Source organism: Bufo gargarizans, unplaced genomic scaffold (assembly GCF_014858855.1).
Source record: "Bufo gargarizans isolate SCDJY-AF-19 unplaced genomic scaffold, ASM1485885v1 original_scaffold_917_pilon, whole genome shotgun sequence".
NCBI classification, from domain to species: domain Eukaryota; kingdom Metazoa; phylum Chordata; class Amphibia; order Anura; family Bufonidae; genus Bufo; species Bufo gargarizans.
The window spans coordinates 301,986-314,844 of record NW_025334755.1 but is presented as its reverse complement, the minus strand read 5'-3'; the positions used below and the strand labels follow the sequence as shown (position 1 = coordinate 314,844).

The window sequence follows — 12,859 nt, the reverse complement described above, 5'->3', positions numbered from 1 at the left end:
TATATGGAAGTACAGGATGTTTTATTTGATATACATATTAAAATGAATAAGAATAAAAGAATAATAAAATACACATATAAAATTGTTTTATATACCATTCAACGTAAATCCTATGTCTATTCTCTGTTCCACTATCATGGATTAATTTGACAGAAAAAACTGCAACTTTAAGATAAGTACTGGTAGTGTCAAAATGTCTCCAACTATCTCCACCCAGACTGGTACAGTATTGGATGTGAATGAACAATGTGGTTAGAGGGACAAAAAGGCACAGGCAGTATCCATCTGATGAATTGACAACGGTATCAAATTAATAGAAATAACATGACATCCAATATAGTTTAAAAATGCAATTCAACCATACAATAGGCCAGTCTCTGGATGATAGGTCTTTTCTTATATTAATAAATATATCCAAGGTCTGTGTTTAAACAAAGGGAATTCCAACTCGTTATAAATGGTGAATTGTATCAGCTTTCGTCCACTATATCTCCCAATGTTTTTAGTGTATAGCTGGGTTGCAACGGAAAAAAAGCTTTCACTAAAGTAACCAGTATGATTCGTTTATGTCACAGCAGAAAAAAAAAAAAGTTCAAACTTGCTGATCAGCGGTACAACGGGCGATGCGCTAACAGTGGCCGGACGCTAAGAGTGCCGGCCACAGTCAGCGCACGAAAAAAATTAAAATAAAAATAAAAAAAGTGGTGGGGGGGAGGGGCAAGTGGCAGCACTCCTGGGTGGGTCTAGGGTCTCACAGCTAAGTGCTGTGGACCCCAACCACCAGAAACAATAAATCAAAGTTTTTTTTGTTTTTTTTTCCCCCTAACTAACTCTCCCTTCTATCCCTGCCTAATTGTGCCTCTCCCTCACTGACCCTAACCTACCTGGAGGGTGATGGGTGCTGACGGGGGGATCACAGGAGCTGGTGCAGAATGGTGCAGGAGCAGCAGCAGGAGGAGGAGGGGACAGAGGAGCGTCGGGAGTTTGAATCTCCCGCCTCTCTCCCCGCACCAAGGACCGCACCGCCGCCCCCAAATGCTCGGACTGTGATTGGTGGTGTGTAATCACACCACCGATCACCGTTCTTTTCCGGTTCATCGGGTCACCCGAGACCCGAATGGACCGGAAACGCAGCAAACCGCAGGTCTGAATTGACCTGCGGTTTTCTGCGATCGCCGATAGGGCGTTGTAACAGGATGCCCGCTGAATAATTTCAGCGGACATCCTGTTCCTATTAACCCCCCCGCGCCGCAATCTAGTTTTAAAGTTATGATGTACCGGTACGTCATGGGTCCTTAAGGACTCGGGGAACATGCCGTACCAGTACGTCATAAGTCCTTAAGGGGTTAAGGGTGTGCACACTTATGTAACCATATTATTTTATTTTTATATTTTTTCTTCCCTTTACCTAAAAGATTTCAGTTTGTTTTTCAATTGAGTTTTACAGTTTATAGGTCACATTAAAGGTGGAAAAAGTTCTGAAATTATTTTTCTTTGTTTCATTTCTTTACAATCACAGAAACCCATATATATAATAATCCTATCAAACAATGGTGTTACAATGGCATCTTCTTCCATAGGCAGTTTGTAATTAAAATGAAATGGTTGAACTGGACATCGGAGACAGACTTTACTCTGGCTGGTTTATCCAGTGATGAAAAAGTTCAGTCCTTTCTCTTTGTCATATTCTTCCTGTTATACCTCATGTCACTGTGTGGAAATCTCACCATTGCCACAACAATATGGGTGGAAAAAAAACTTCACACACCGATGTATTTCTTTTTGGGTAACCTTTCCATTCTGGACATCTGCTATTCCTCAGTGACTGTGCCCAAGTTGCTAGTGAGTCTTACAGGAGGGAGTTCGGAGATCTCATACAGAGGGTGCATGGCTCAGCTCTATTTTTATGTCTCCTGTTGTAGCACAGAGTGTTTGCTTCTCTCAGTAATGGGATTTGACAGATATGTGGCTATATGCAATCCGATGCACTACACAACAATTATGAACAAACAAAAGTGTGTCAAATTAGCCACCGGTTTCTGGCTCACCGGCTTTCTAACCTCAATTATACATACTATCTTCACAGCTCGTTTACAGTACTGCAAGTCACATGAGATTTCTCATTTCTTCTGCGACCTCCCACCAATGCTAAAACTTGCATGTTCTGATACTTTCCTTAACAAACTACTCATACTAACTGCTGGAGGATTTTTAGGCCTCAGCTCTTTTTTTCTCACTCTGGTATCCTATATCCAAATAATCTCAGCCATCCTAAAAATTCACACTAAAGTGGGTAGAAACAGAGCATTTTCTACGTGTGCATCTCACCTCATTGTTGTCCTCATCTTCTTTGGAAGTATAAGCTTCATGTACATGAGGCCAACGTCAAACTATTCACTGGAGCAAGACCAGCTTGTATCTCTTCTCTATGCTGTAGTCACCCCTGCCCTAAATCCAATTATCTATAGTCTAAGGAATAAAGAGGTGAAAAATGCCATGAAAAGGACAATAAATAAAATATACTATTCAAAAGTGTATATGGCAAAGATGTAGCATTTTGGTTTATTGAGTGGAATCCATGTTTCTCCTAACTCTTTGGCACTGTAAACATTTTCATTATCTCGTTTTGGTTATTTCATCCCTGTCTTCAAAGGCCCATAAGATTTTTACTTTTCCAGTCACACCCGTACAAGGGCTTGTTTTTTGTGGGACAAGTTGTAATTTTAACATCTGGTTTAACTGTCACGGTCCCTCGGTGACTGATGTCAGGAAATCAAGGAGATTGGTGGAGCATGGAGAAATCTAACAGCCTCCTTGATTTCTCTTGATTCAGTGTTGATAGGAATAATGACCACTTCCCTTTTCTCAGCTGTTGCTCAGTGATCATCATTCTACCCTTTATATCTCATCTCACCATTCTGACTATGCGGTTGATAGCTTCATTTGGGTTTGGCTGAGCTGGTGTGAGATCCTCTCTGGTGTTCCTGTTCTTCCATCTCTATAGAAGTTAAGTATCGCGTTTGTTTGTATTTGTTATATTCCCTGTTGTTGTATCTGGGCCTGAGACAGAGACTTCCATTCATCCATCTGGGGAGGAATGGGCTGTCTCTGGTCATATACTTATTCCAGGGCCTTATAGGGAAATCAGGGCCTAGGTATCCTGCTTCTGAATATTCCTACCTTCACGGTCTATTCATATTGATAGGTAGTCAGGGCCCGGATTAGGGTTGTCTAGGAGCTTTGCAGGCCTAGAGCAGGGAGGCAGCACCAGGAAGCAGGCAAGTAATCTTCCTTTTGCAGGTCCAACCAAGTGGGGACCATTCTTGCACAACCCCTTTAAAGATGTTGTACAACATATGATACATGACTATGTAGACTTCTGCACAACTGACCTTATAAATTCCACTTATGATAAATTTCTCCCTGTTTTACATGAGGATTTCATGATCTCTAGGAAATTGGGTCTTGTAAAAAATATGAAAATCAAATGTTTACTAGCTCTGGATAGGAGAAAAAGTCAAGAGATTACTTTACAGTATGCCACCCTGGCCCTGTGTGTTACTGTATTGCCCCCAATAAAGGACAGCCAGGTGCTGCCAAAACCCAGACTGGCACTTAAACTCTGGTCCGGTATTTGATCTCATCTGGCTGGAAATCAGCCCAGCCGCCCATGTTGGGAGGAAAATACCTGCCTTCACAAACAAAACCCCTTGCTATGTCACACCTTTCACAGTAGTGATGTCCTTAATTCCCCCATGCAGTAGTCATATTCACTTAGTGCCCCCACACAATAGTTATGCCTCCTCTCTGCCCCAACACAGTAGAATTCCCCCCTTAGTGCCCAGTAGTTATGACCCCGTAGTGCCCCCATTCAATAGGTATGCCCACTTAGTACTCCTACATAGTAATTATGCCCCCATAATCAGCCAAGCAAGTGCAATAATGTTGCTGCATTGAGCCTGCTACTGGGGAGAGCATGTGTTCCATTCGTTAGTGGAATAGGGATATGTGGGTATTAATTTTTTTTTACATTTTATTAACTCTACTGGAGCTTCATCATTGTAAGGAGAGAACTAAGGGGCAGCACTACTGTAGGGGGGCAATAAGGGACCAGCACTACTGTAAGGTGGGCACTAAGGGGTCAACACTAGTGTAAGGGAGCATAACTACTGTGTGGGGGCACTAATGAGGCAAAACTACTGTGTAGTGGCACTATGGGGGCATAACTACTATGTGGGGGTACTAGACGGGCCTTGCTTGCCAGTACACACACACAGTAATCAATACTGTGTGTGTACTGGCATGTGATGCCCAGGCATGACGGCCCATGTCCCATAGTGGCCAGTGGTAGTTTCGCTCCTGAATGGTAGTACAAACTTTATTAATACATACCCTTCTATCGAAAGTTAAAACAATAAAAAATATATTATGGGGGAGGCAAATCAAGCACAAAAATCTAGTTAGGGAAATACTACCATAGAGATATTAAAGATTAAACATTACAATTAATTAAATGGCAAAAGCTATATGTTATACCACCCACATAATCATTCAATAATGCCAACATTGCTAATTGTAAGCAGTACGGACAATATACACTATGTGCAGAATTATTAGGCAAATTAGTATTTTGACCACATCATCCTCTTTATGCATGTTGTCTTACTCCAAGTTGTATATGCTCGAAAGCCTACTACCAATTAAGCATATTAGGTGATGTGCATCTCTGTAATGAGAAGGGGTGTGGTCTAATGACATCAACACCCTATATCAGGTGTGCATAATTATTAGGCAACTTCCTTTCCTTTGGCAAAATGGGTCAAAAGAAGGACTTGACAGGCTCAGAAAAGTCAAAAATAGTGAGATATCTTGCAGAGGGATGCAGCACTCTTAAAATTGCAAAGCTTCTGAAGCGTGATCATCGAAATTCATTTCATTCAAAATAGTCAACAGGGTCGCAAGAAGCGTGTGGAAAACCCAAGGCGCAAAATAACTGCCCATGAACTGAGAAAAGTCAAGCGTGCAGCTGCCAAGATGCCACTTGCCACCAGTTTGGCCATATTTCAGAGCTGCAACATCACTGGAGTGCCCAAAAGCACAAGGTGTGCAATACTCAGAGACATGGCCAAGGTAAGAAAGGCTGAAAGACGACCACCACTGAACAAGACACACAGGCTGAAACGTCAAGACTGGGCCAAGAAATATCTCAAGACTGATTTTTCTAAGGTTTATGGACTGATGAAATGAAAGTGAGTCTTGATGGGCCATATGGCTGGATTGGTAAAGGGCAGAGAGCTCCAGTCCGACTCAGACGCCAGCAAGGTGGAGGTGGAGTACTGGTTTGGGCTGGTATCATTAAAGATGAGCTTGTGGGGCCTTTTTGGGTTGAGGATGGAGTCAAGCTCAACTCCCAGTCCTACTGCCAGTTTCTGGAAGACACCTTCTTCAAGCAGTGGTACAGGAAGAAGTCTGCAAGATAAGAAAAACATGATTTTCATGCAGGACAATGCTCCATCACACGCGTCCAAGTACTCCACAACGTGGCTGGCAAGAAAGGGTATAAAAGAAGAAAATCTAATGACATGGCCTCCTTGTTCACCTGATCTGAACCCCATTGAGAACCTGTGGTCCATCATCAAATGTGAGATTTACAAGGAGGAAACAGTACACCTCTCTGAACAGTGTCTGGGAGGCTGTGGTTGCTGCTGCACGCAATGTTGATGGTGAACAGATCAAAACACTGACAGAATCCATGGATGGCAGGCTTTTGAGTGTCCTTGCAAAGAAAGGTGGCTATATTGGTCACTGATTTGTTTTTGAATGTCAGAAATGTATATTTGTGAATGTTGAGATGTTATATTGGTTTCACTGATAAAAATAAATAATTGAAATGGGTATATATTTGTTTTTTGTTAAGTTGCCTAATAATTATGTACAGTAATAGTCACCTGCACACACAGATATCCCCCTAAAATAGCTAAAACTAAAAACAAACTAAAAACTACTTCCAAAAATATTCAGCTTTGATATTAATGAGTTTTTTGGGTTCATTGAGAACATGGTTGTTGTTCAATAATAAAATTAATCCTCAAAAATACAACTTGCCTAATAATTCTGCACTCCCTGTACAATGCACCGAAAATAAGCAAGGGTTACAGACCAGTGTTACAAGGATTACACCAATAAGACTGTCTTCATTGCCAATAGCAACCATTCACAGCACAACTTTCATTTTTCAAGAGTAAGCAGCAAAAATAAAAACATTCTGGGGGAGAAAAACTTCAGGCAATGAAGGAAAAAATGCCAGACCCAGAGATTGAGGATTGTGATTTAAATATATAGCATTGACTGAAAATCATCTAATGGGTAGTGTTGAGCGAACCCGAACTGCAAAGTTCGGGTCTGTACCGAACTTTGTGAGTTCGGGTACTCGGACCCGAACCCGAACTTTGCAGCAAAAGTTTAGGTTTGAGTTCGGTGTTCGGCCATTTAATAAAGCTTGTTGAAAGGATGCAGGGCAGCAAATCAACAAGCTGTTAAGCTGTGGGCACTTAGAAGCCATCACAGCCATGCCTATTGGCCGGTGCATCATGTGACCCAGTCTCTATACAAGCTGGATCACATGTAGCACTGCCCATCAGCTCAGAGTAGTGCAGGGACAGGAAGCAGGCAGCTGAAGTGAGGGAGAGTGTTAGGAATCTCAGCTGGCTATTTATTATGTGGGAGACCTATAGTGATTTTTTTGGTGGGTATACTACACCAGTTTTGTACCCCTGACACAGAAATATAATAATTAATCTGGCTGTTAATTCTGTGGGTGACCTATAGCGATCTTTTGTGAGTGCAATGCACCATATTTGCACCCCTGACACAGAAATATAATTTTAAATTTTTTTATTTTAAATATTTTATTTTTTAAAAAATAAACCATAATATTTCCATACAAATTCACGCATCAAAAATTATTATTTCCGCTTTTTAACCCTTACCCCGCAATTCCCTACCAATCCCACCACCCTTTTGCAATGCGTCTCCCAGTTCCCCCATCAAAAAAAATAAAAAAAGACACATGGGGGAAAGAAAAGGAGGCACTAGGCAGGAAAATTTAACAATTAAATTCTCCCCATATCTTAAACCAGTTATCCTCAGAGTTTCTCTGTTTATATAAAATATTTTCATGTATTTTAATCTTACTAACGAGATTTAGTTATATATTTATAGTTGGAATATTAGGTGAAAACCAAGCCCGTGCTATCAAAAGCCTAGCCAAAAACATAATTTTTGCTAAAAGAGTCTTTTTATATTTATGGCACCCAACCTTAGAAAGGTCACCCAAAGTCTACCGTGAATGGAATCGCCACTCTCAATTTCCGAATAATATATTTGTAAATTGCTCCCCAGTATTCTTTTAATTAAGCAACATATGGAGATGGTCGGCCTCAAATGAATCGCACCGTGGACAGTTAGAAGTGTTTCTCAAACCCCGTTTATGTAACCATATGGGTGTAATATAAATCCTATGGAAAATGTTAAAGTGAACCAATATGTGATTAAAACCATGAGAAACTAAGCCTAAGTTCCTGATAATATTATCCCAGTGATCCGATTGAATCGTTGGGCAATCCCTTGCCCACGCCTTTTTCCCCAGAGAGTGTGGGTGTATATTATTAAATTGTGCTGTAAGTAGGGCTCTATAACAGTGAAAAATCCTAACCCTCTGTGCTGGATTTACTATCAAATCATTCAAAAATGTGGCGGTGTCTATGTCAAACAAAGATTTTTCTTTTATACTAGAAAGAGCAGAACGTAACTGAAAATACCTGAACCAGGACAGATTCAATATATTTTCCCTTTGTGCTAAATCCAAAAAGGAAAGAATATGCCCATTTTCAATATCAATATAATAAATATTCTTTTACCAATACTGATCAGCAGCCAGTTCAACTAAGGCCTGTAAGTAATAATTATACCATAGGGTCGTACAACAAAGACATCCCTTTATTCCTAACCATTCTCTAATAGTACCCCAGGACTTACTAAATAACTTTGCAGCGACTCTATAGTCCTGGCGGGGACTAATTAGTTGTCCAGATTCCAATAGAGTAAAAAAGTTATCATATGGGGAAATCTTCACCAGGGTCTTACAAAGTGGACTTTTCTCCCATTCACGATATATCCATAGCTGTGATGCTAAAAAGTATCCCTTGAAACAAGGGAGGTTCAGCCCTCCCTGTTCCATGGGCTTTTAATAATACTCCAATTTGAGCCTAACTCGCTTCCACCCCCAGAGTAGATTGTTAATGATTCTTGACGAGGGTATTAGTTATCCCCGTTCGCCACTTTCCTTTCCCTTCATACCCTCCCCATACCACTTCGCCACCAATACACTTCCCCACCACAGAGCCCCAATCCCAATAAAAACTCGGACCACCGACTGGAAATGTAATGGCTACAGCAGCCGTTTATTAAATAACAATTACAAAATAACATAACATAATACTGTAAACCCAATGGGGGAAGGTCCTTGAAGCCCCAAAACATCGAGCTGTCGAACCAGGGTGAGCCATTCTTGCCTCCAGCCGTAACGCCCAGCTCAAAGGCACCACCGAATGACCCCCCCCCCTCGATTCACCACAACCGCTCGGTCCACCTGGGAGTCCAGCCCCCACCGTGGGGCCCCCCCAATTGTCCTCAGCTTCCACCGTGACAAACTCCAAGGACCCCCCCCACCGCCACAAGCCGCAGTGACAAAACCACCCCCACGAAAACTCCCAATACCCCAACCCCCAATCCCTTCACCCTAAATCCAGAAAAAAAGGGGAGGGTGGGTGGGAGCTTCTCTTCTTCCCAAAATGGCGCCCTAACTACTACCTCCCTGCTTATTTAACCCCTTAACTCCACCCCCCTGCTCAAATTAACCTATCCTGACCTTACTCCCTACCCTAGCCCCCCTCCCTCTACCCTAGCCTAACCACCCCCCCACCCAGCTCACTAAACCAAACCCCCGTCATGGGGGCATCCCCTAAAGGAGGCCCCGTCCCCCCCCCCCAGTCCGGCCATTGCTTGACGAGGGTATTGGTTATCCCCGTTCGCCACTTTCCTTTCCCTTCATACCCTCCCCATACCACTTCGCCACCAATACACTTCCCCACCACAGAGCCCCAATCCCAATAAAAACTCGGGCCACCGACTGGAAATGTAATGGCCACAGCAGCCGTTTATTAAATAACAATTACAAAATAACATAACATAATACTGTAAACCCAATGGGGGAAGGTCCTTGAAGCCCCAAAACATCGAGCTGTCGAACCAGGGTGAGCCATTCTTGCCTCCAGCCGTAACGCCCAGCTCAAAGGCACCACCGAATGACCCCCCCTCGATTCACCACAACCGCTTGGTCCACCTGGGAGTCCAGCCCTTACTGTGGGGCCCTCCCAATTGTCCTCAGCTTCCACCGTGACCAACTCCAAGGACCCCCCCCCCACCGCCACCAACGACCGGACTTGACTACCTCAACTCCGGGCGTTCCTCTACAACCTCAGGGCCACCTCAATGCCATCCTGCAACGCCAAACTCCACATATCCAGCCCCACCGCATTCAAATGTACTCCGTCCGTTCCTAGCCATAAAACGCCCCACCGCCTTATTCACCTTCACCCTTGCCTTATTCACCGCCTCCACAGACCGAGCCTCCCTCCAAACCTGCCGGGGAACAATATCCGACCACACAGTCACCATACCAGGAAATAAGGACCACAAACGTAGGAAGTCCCACTTGACCTCCTTAATCAACTCCCGAATAGGCCTAGCCGCTAAGTCGTTGCCCCCAGCATGTACCACCAACACATCCGGCCCCCTATCCATCCTCACAAACCTATGAATCTCAGGCAGCACACCCTTTCACACCATACCCCGCCTCCCAATCCACCTTACCACCGCAGACTCTTTATCAAATCCTAGCTGTTGACCACCCGGCCGAACCGCTGCCCGGACAGCCCCCCAGAAGACATAAGAATGCCCCAGAATCCACACCAGAGCGGGCGCCGCATCTGCAACGAGAGAAACAAAAGAACAATACCGCAGCTTTGCACCCACACAACAAAACCCCAAAACACAAACACCCCTTTTTCTCTATAAGCGATCCAGGCAAACATAAGACTTAAACCTTGCGGACTCGCAGCGACCAAACCTCTTAATCACCTCCTCCCCAAGACCCCATCTAGCCGCTTCTGTCGCTGCCCCGATCCTGAAGGAGTGGCTGGAATACCCCACCTTATCCACCCCCACCCGGCACAGACACCTCGAAAAAACAGCAGAAAACTGGAAGCGAGACAAAAAGGTGCCATCTGCATGAATCAACAAAGGGGACCCCTCCCCCCCACCCAAACCATAATCCCGCAAACACTGAACCGGGCACATATCGCAACCCTCAACCCGGAAAAGCACCACCTTCCGACCTCTCCCCAACGTATCCGTTTTCGACCGCCGGATAACAAATTCCACTCTATCCTCAAACCACTCAACATCCCCCCTCAAAAGTCCCCCCACCCGACCCACCGACGGGCAAACCAACTCCCCCACACGCATCGCCCCAAAAAATGCCAGCGAAAAAGCCAACCGAAACAACCACGCTTCCCCGTCCGACCGACAAACCGCCCGCAACTGCCCCCCCAACTGAAGCAACAACCCGAACGAGACCGGCCTCCTCCCATCCACCCCAGCACCCATCCTCCTCCACCCTTTCAACGCCTGCACCACCAAAAAGGATTTTGTAACATCCACCATCCGCCGAGCCTTAAAACCAAAGGCCAACCCAGCCATGTAACCATTCACCTTGCTAACCGACCAACCCTGCTCCCTACCATGACCTAAAAACATTAATAAAGCCAACTCTGGCTCCTCCATCCCCCCACCCAAAACGGTACACCAATACTCCCAGACCCTCCAAGCCCTCATATACACATCCCACGTACCAGGAGCCAAGAACGCCCGAATAAGCCCCATCAATTGTTCTCCAACAGCTCCCACAGGCAAGCCGGACACTCCAAACCAACAGCATCCGCCTCCGGAGCAACTGCCGAAAACGAGTCCACTACGAACGAGAAAGGGCGTCAGCAATACAATTGTCCACCCCAGGCACATGCACCGCTACAACCCAAGCATTAAGCGACAAGCACTCTAACCACCAACCGCTGCAGCAGCCGCACCACCAATGGCGACGACGGCGACAGACCATTGATCGCCTGAACCACCCCCATATTGTCGCAGTGAAAAAGAACCTTCCTGTCGCCAAACCGCTCTCCCCACAACGAAACCGCCAGCACAATAGGGAACAACTCCAACAACGCAAAATTCCTCACCCAACCCCGTTCAACCCATATAGCCGGCCAGACCCCAGCACACCACTGACCACCACAAAACGCCCCGAAACCGGAACCCCCTGCCGCATCAGTAAATAACTCAAAATCAAAAGCCTCAACCACCCCCCGCCCCCATAAACAGCGAGCGACCGTTGTACTGGTCCAGAAAAGAACTCCAAACCTGTAGGTCCGCTCGCAGCTCCCTCCCTAACCGGATATAATGATGCGGAACCACCACCCCCCCGGTCGCCTGCGCCAACCGCCTACAGAACACACGACCCATGGGCATTATCCGGCAGGCGAAATTAAGCTTCCCCAACAGCGACTGAAGCTCCCTCAACTGCAACTTCTTAGCCCGCATCGCCCTAGCCACCAGACCCTTCAGATCCTCCAGCTTATCACCCGGCAACCGACACTCCATCCGCACCGAATCAATCACTATGCCAAGGAAACTCAATTCCGTTACCGGCCCCACAGTCTTGCCCTCCGCCCCAAACCTCCCAAAAATAGAACTCAAAGTCTCCAACAACAACGTGCAAACCGGCGACCCCGGGTGGCCAATACACAAAAAATCATCCAGATAATGAATCAATGATTCACAACCTGACGAGTCCACAACCGCCCACTCCAAAAATGAACTGAACGCTTCGAAGTAAGCACACGACAGCAAACACCCCATGGGTAAACACCGATCCACAAAGAACCCCCCATCCCAAAAACACCCCAACAAATGCTGACACTCTGGATGAACCGGCAACAACCGAAACGCCGCCTCAATGTCAGTCTTCGCCATTAACGCCTCTGCCCCAAAACGCTGCACCCAACTCACCGCCGCATCGAAAGAGGTATACACCACCGAACAAAGCGCAGGGTCAATACCATCATTGACCGAGGAGCCCCTCGGGAACGACAGATGATGGATAAGGCGAAACTTATTCGCCTCCTTCTTAGGGACAACCCCCAACGGTGTGTCACGGACGGTGTACAGGAAACAAGGCAAAGCAACATGCATAAATGACTCGCTGGATCCAACGGCTAAGGAACCAAAGGGAGACCCCTGCAGAAGACCTGGCACTTTCCCTGGCTGCTCAGCCTATGCAAAGATCCGAATGGTGGAGATTTGCATATCCACGTACCTTGACTATATAACCCCTGAGCACCCTACAATAGTGAGGGGACACGACCACCGGCCCCCTACACAAGACACGGAGGGAGTCAGGGTCACCTGGGATCCAGCAAACAGAAAATAACAGATAAATGTTCAACACTTAACTTTATAGCAGACAGGAGAACAAGATCAGCATGCACACACACTCCAGGAAGAAGTATAAGCCGCCCAGAAAAGCATTCTGGGGAGGAATTTAAAGGGAAGCAATTAGTCCAACACATGACAGCTGAGAGAGGCTAATGAGATGAGGAACTGAATACCACAACAAAGAAACTCAAGGAGGAGGTTCTGAAAGGCCTCTGTCAGAGCTTCTCAGCTGTCTGGTTGTGAC

At 45.5% G+C, this 12,859-nt stretch overlaps 1 protein-coding gene across 1 annotated transcript; it reads left to right on the top strand.

Annotated features, from left to right (window-relative positions):
- The first annotated feature begins 1,596 nt into the window (after positions 1-1,596).
- On the top strand, positions 1,597-2,553 carry LOC122924221 (olfactory receptor 5V1-like). Its single transcript, XM_044275142.1, has one exon. The coding sequence runs from the start codon at positions 1,597-1,599 to the stop codon at positions 2,551-2,553; it is 957 nt and encodes a 318-aa protein (XP_044131077.1).
- The last annotated feature ends 10,306 nt before the right edge of the window (positions 2,554-12,859 follow it).

Bases quoted from the DNA above. Each gene is read 5' to 3' on its own strand.
- LOC122924221 (XM_044275142.1), top strand. From the start codon at position 1,597: ATGAAATGGTTGAACTGGACATCGGAGACAGACTTTACTCTGGCTGGT.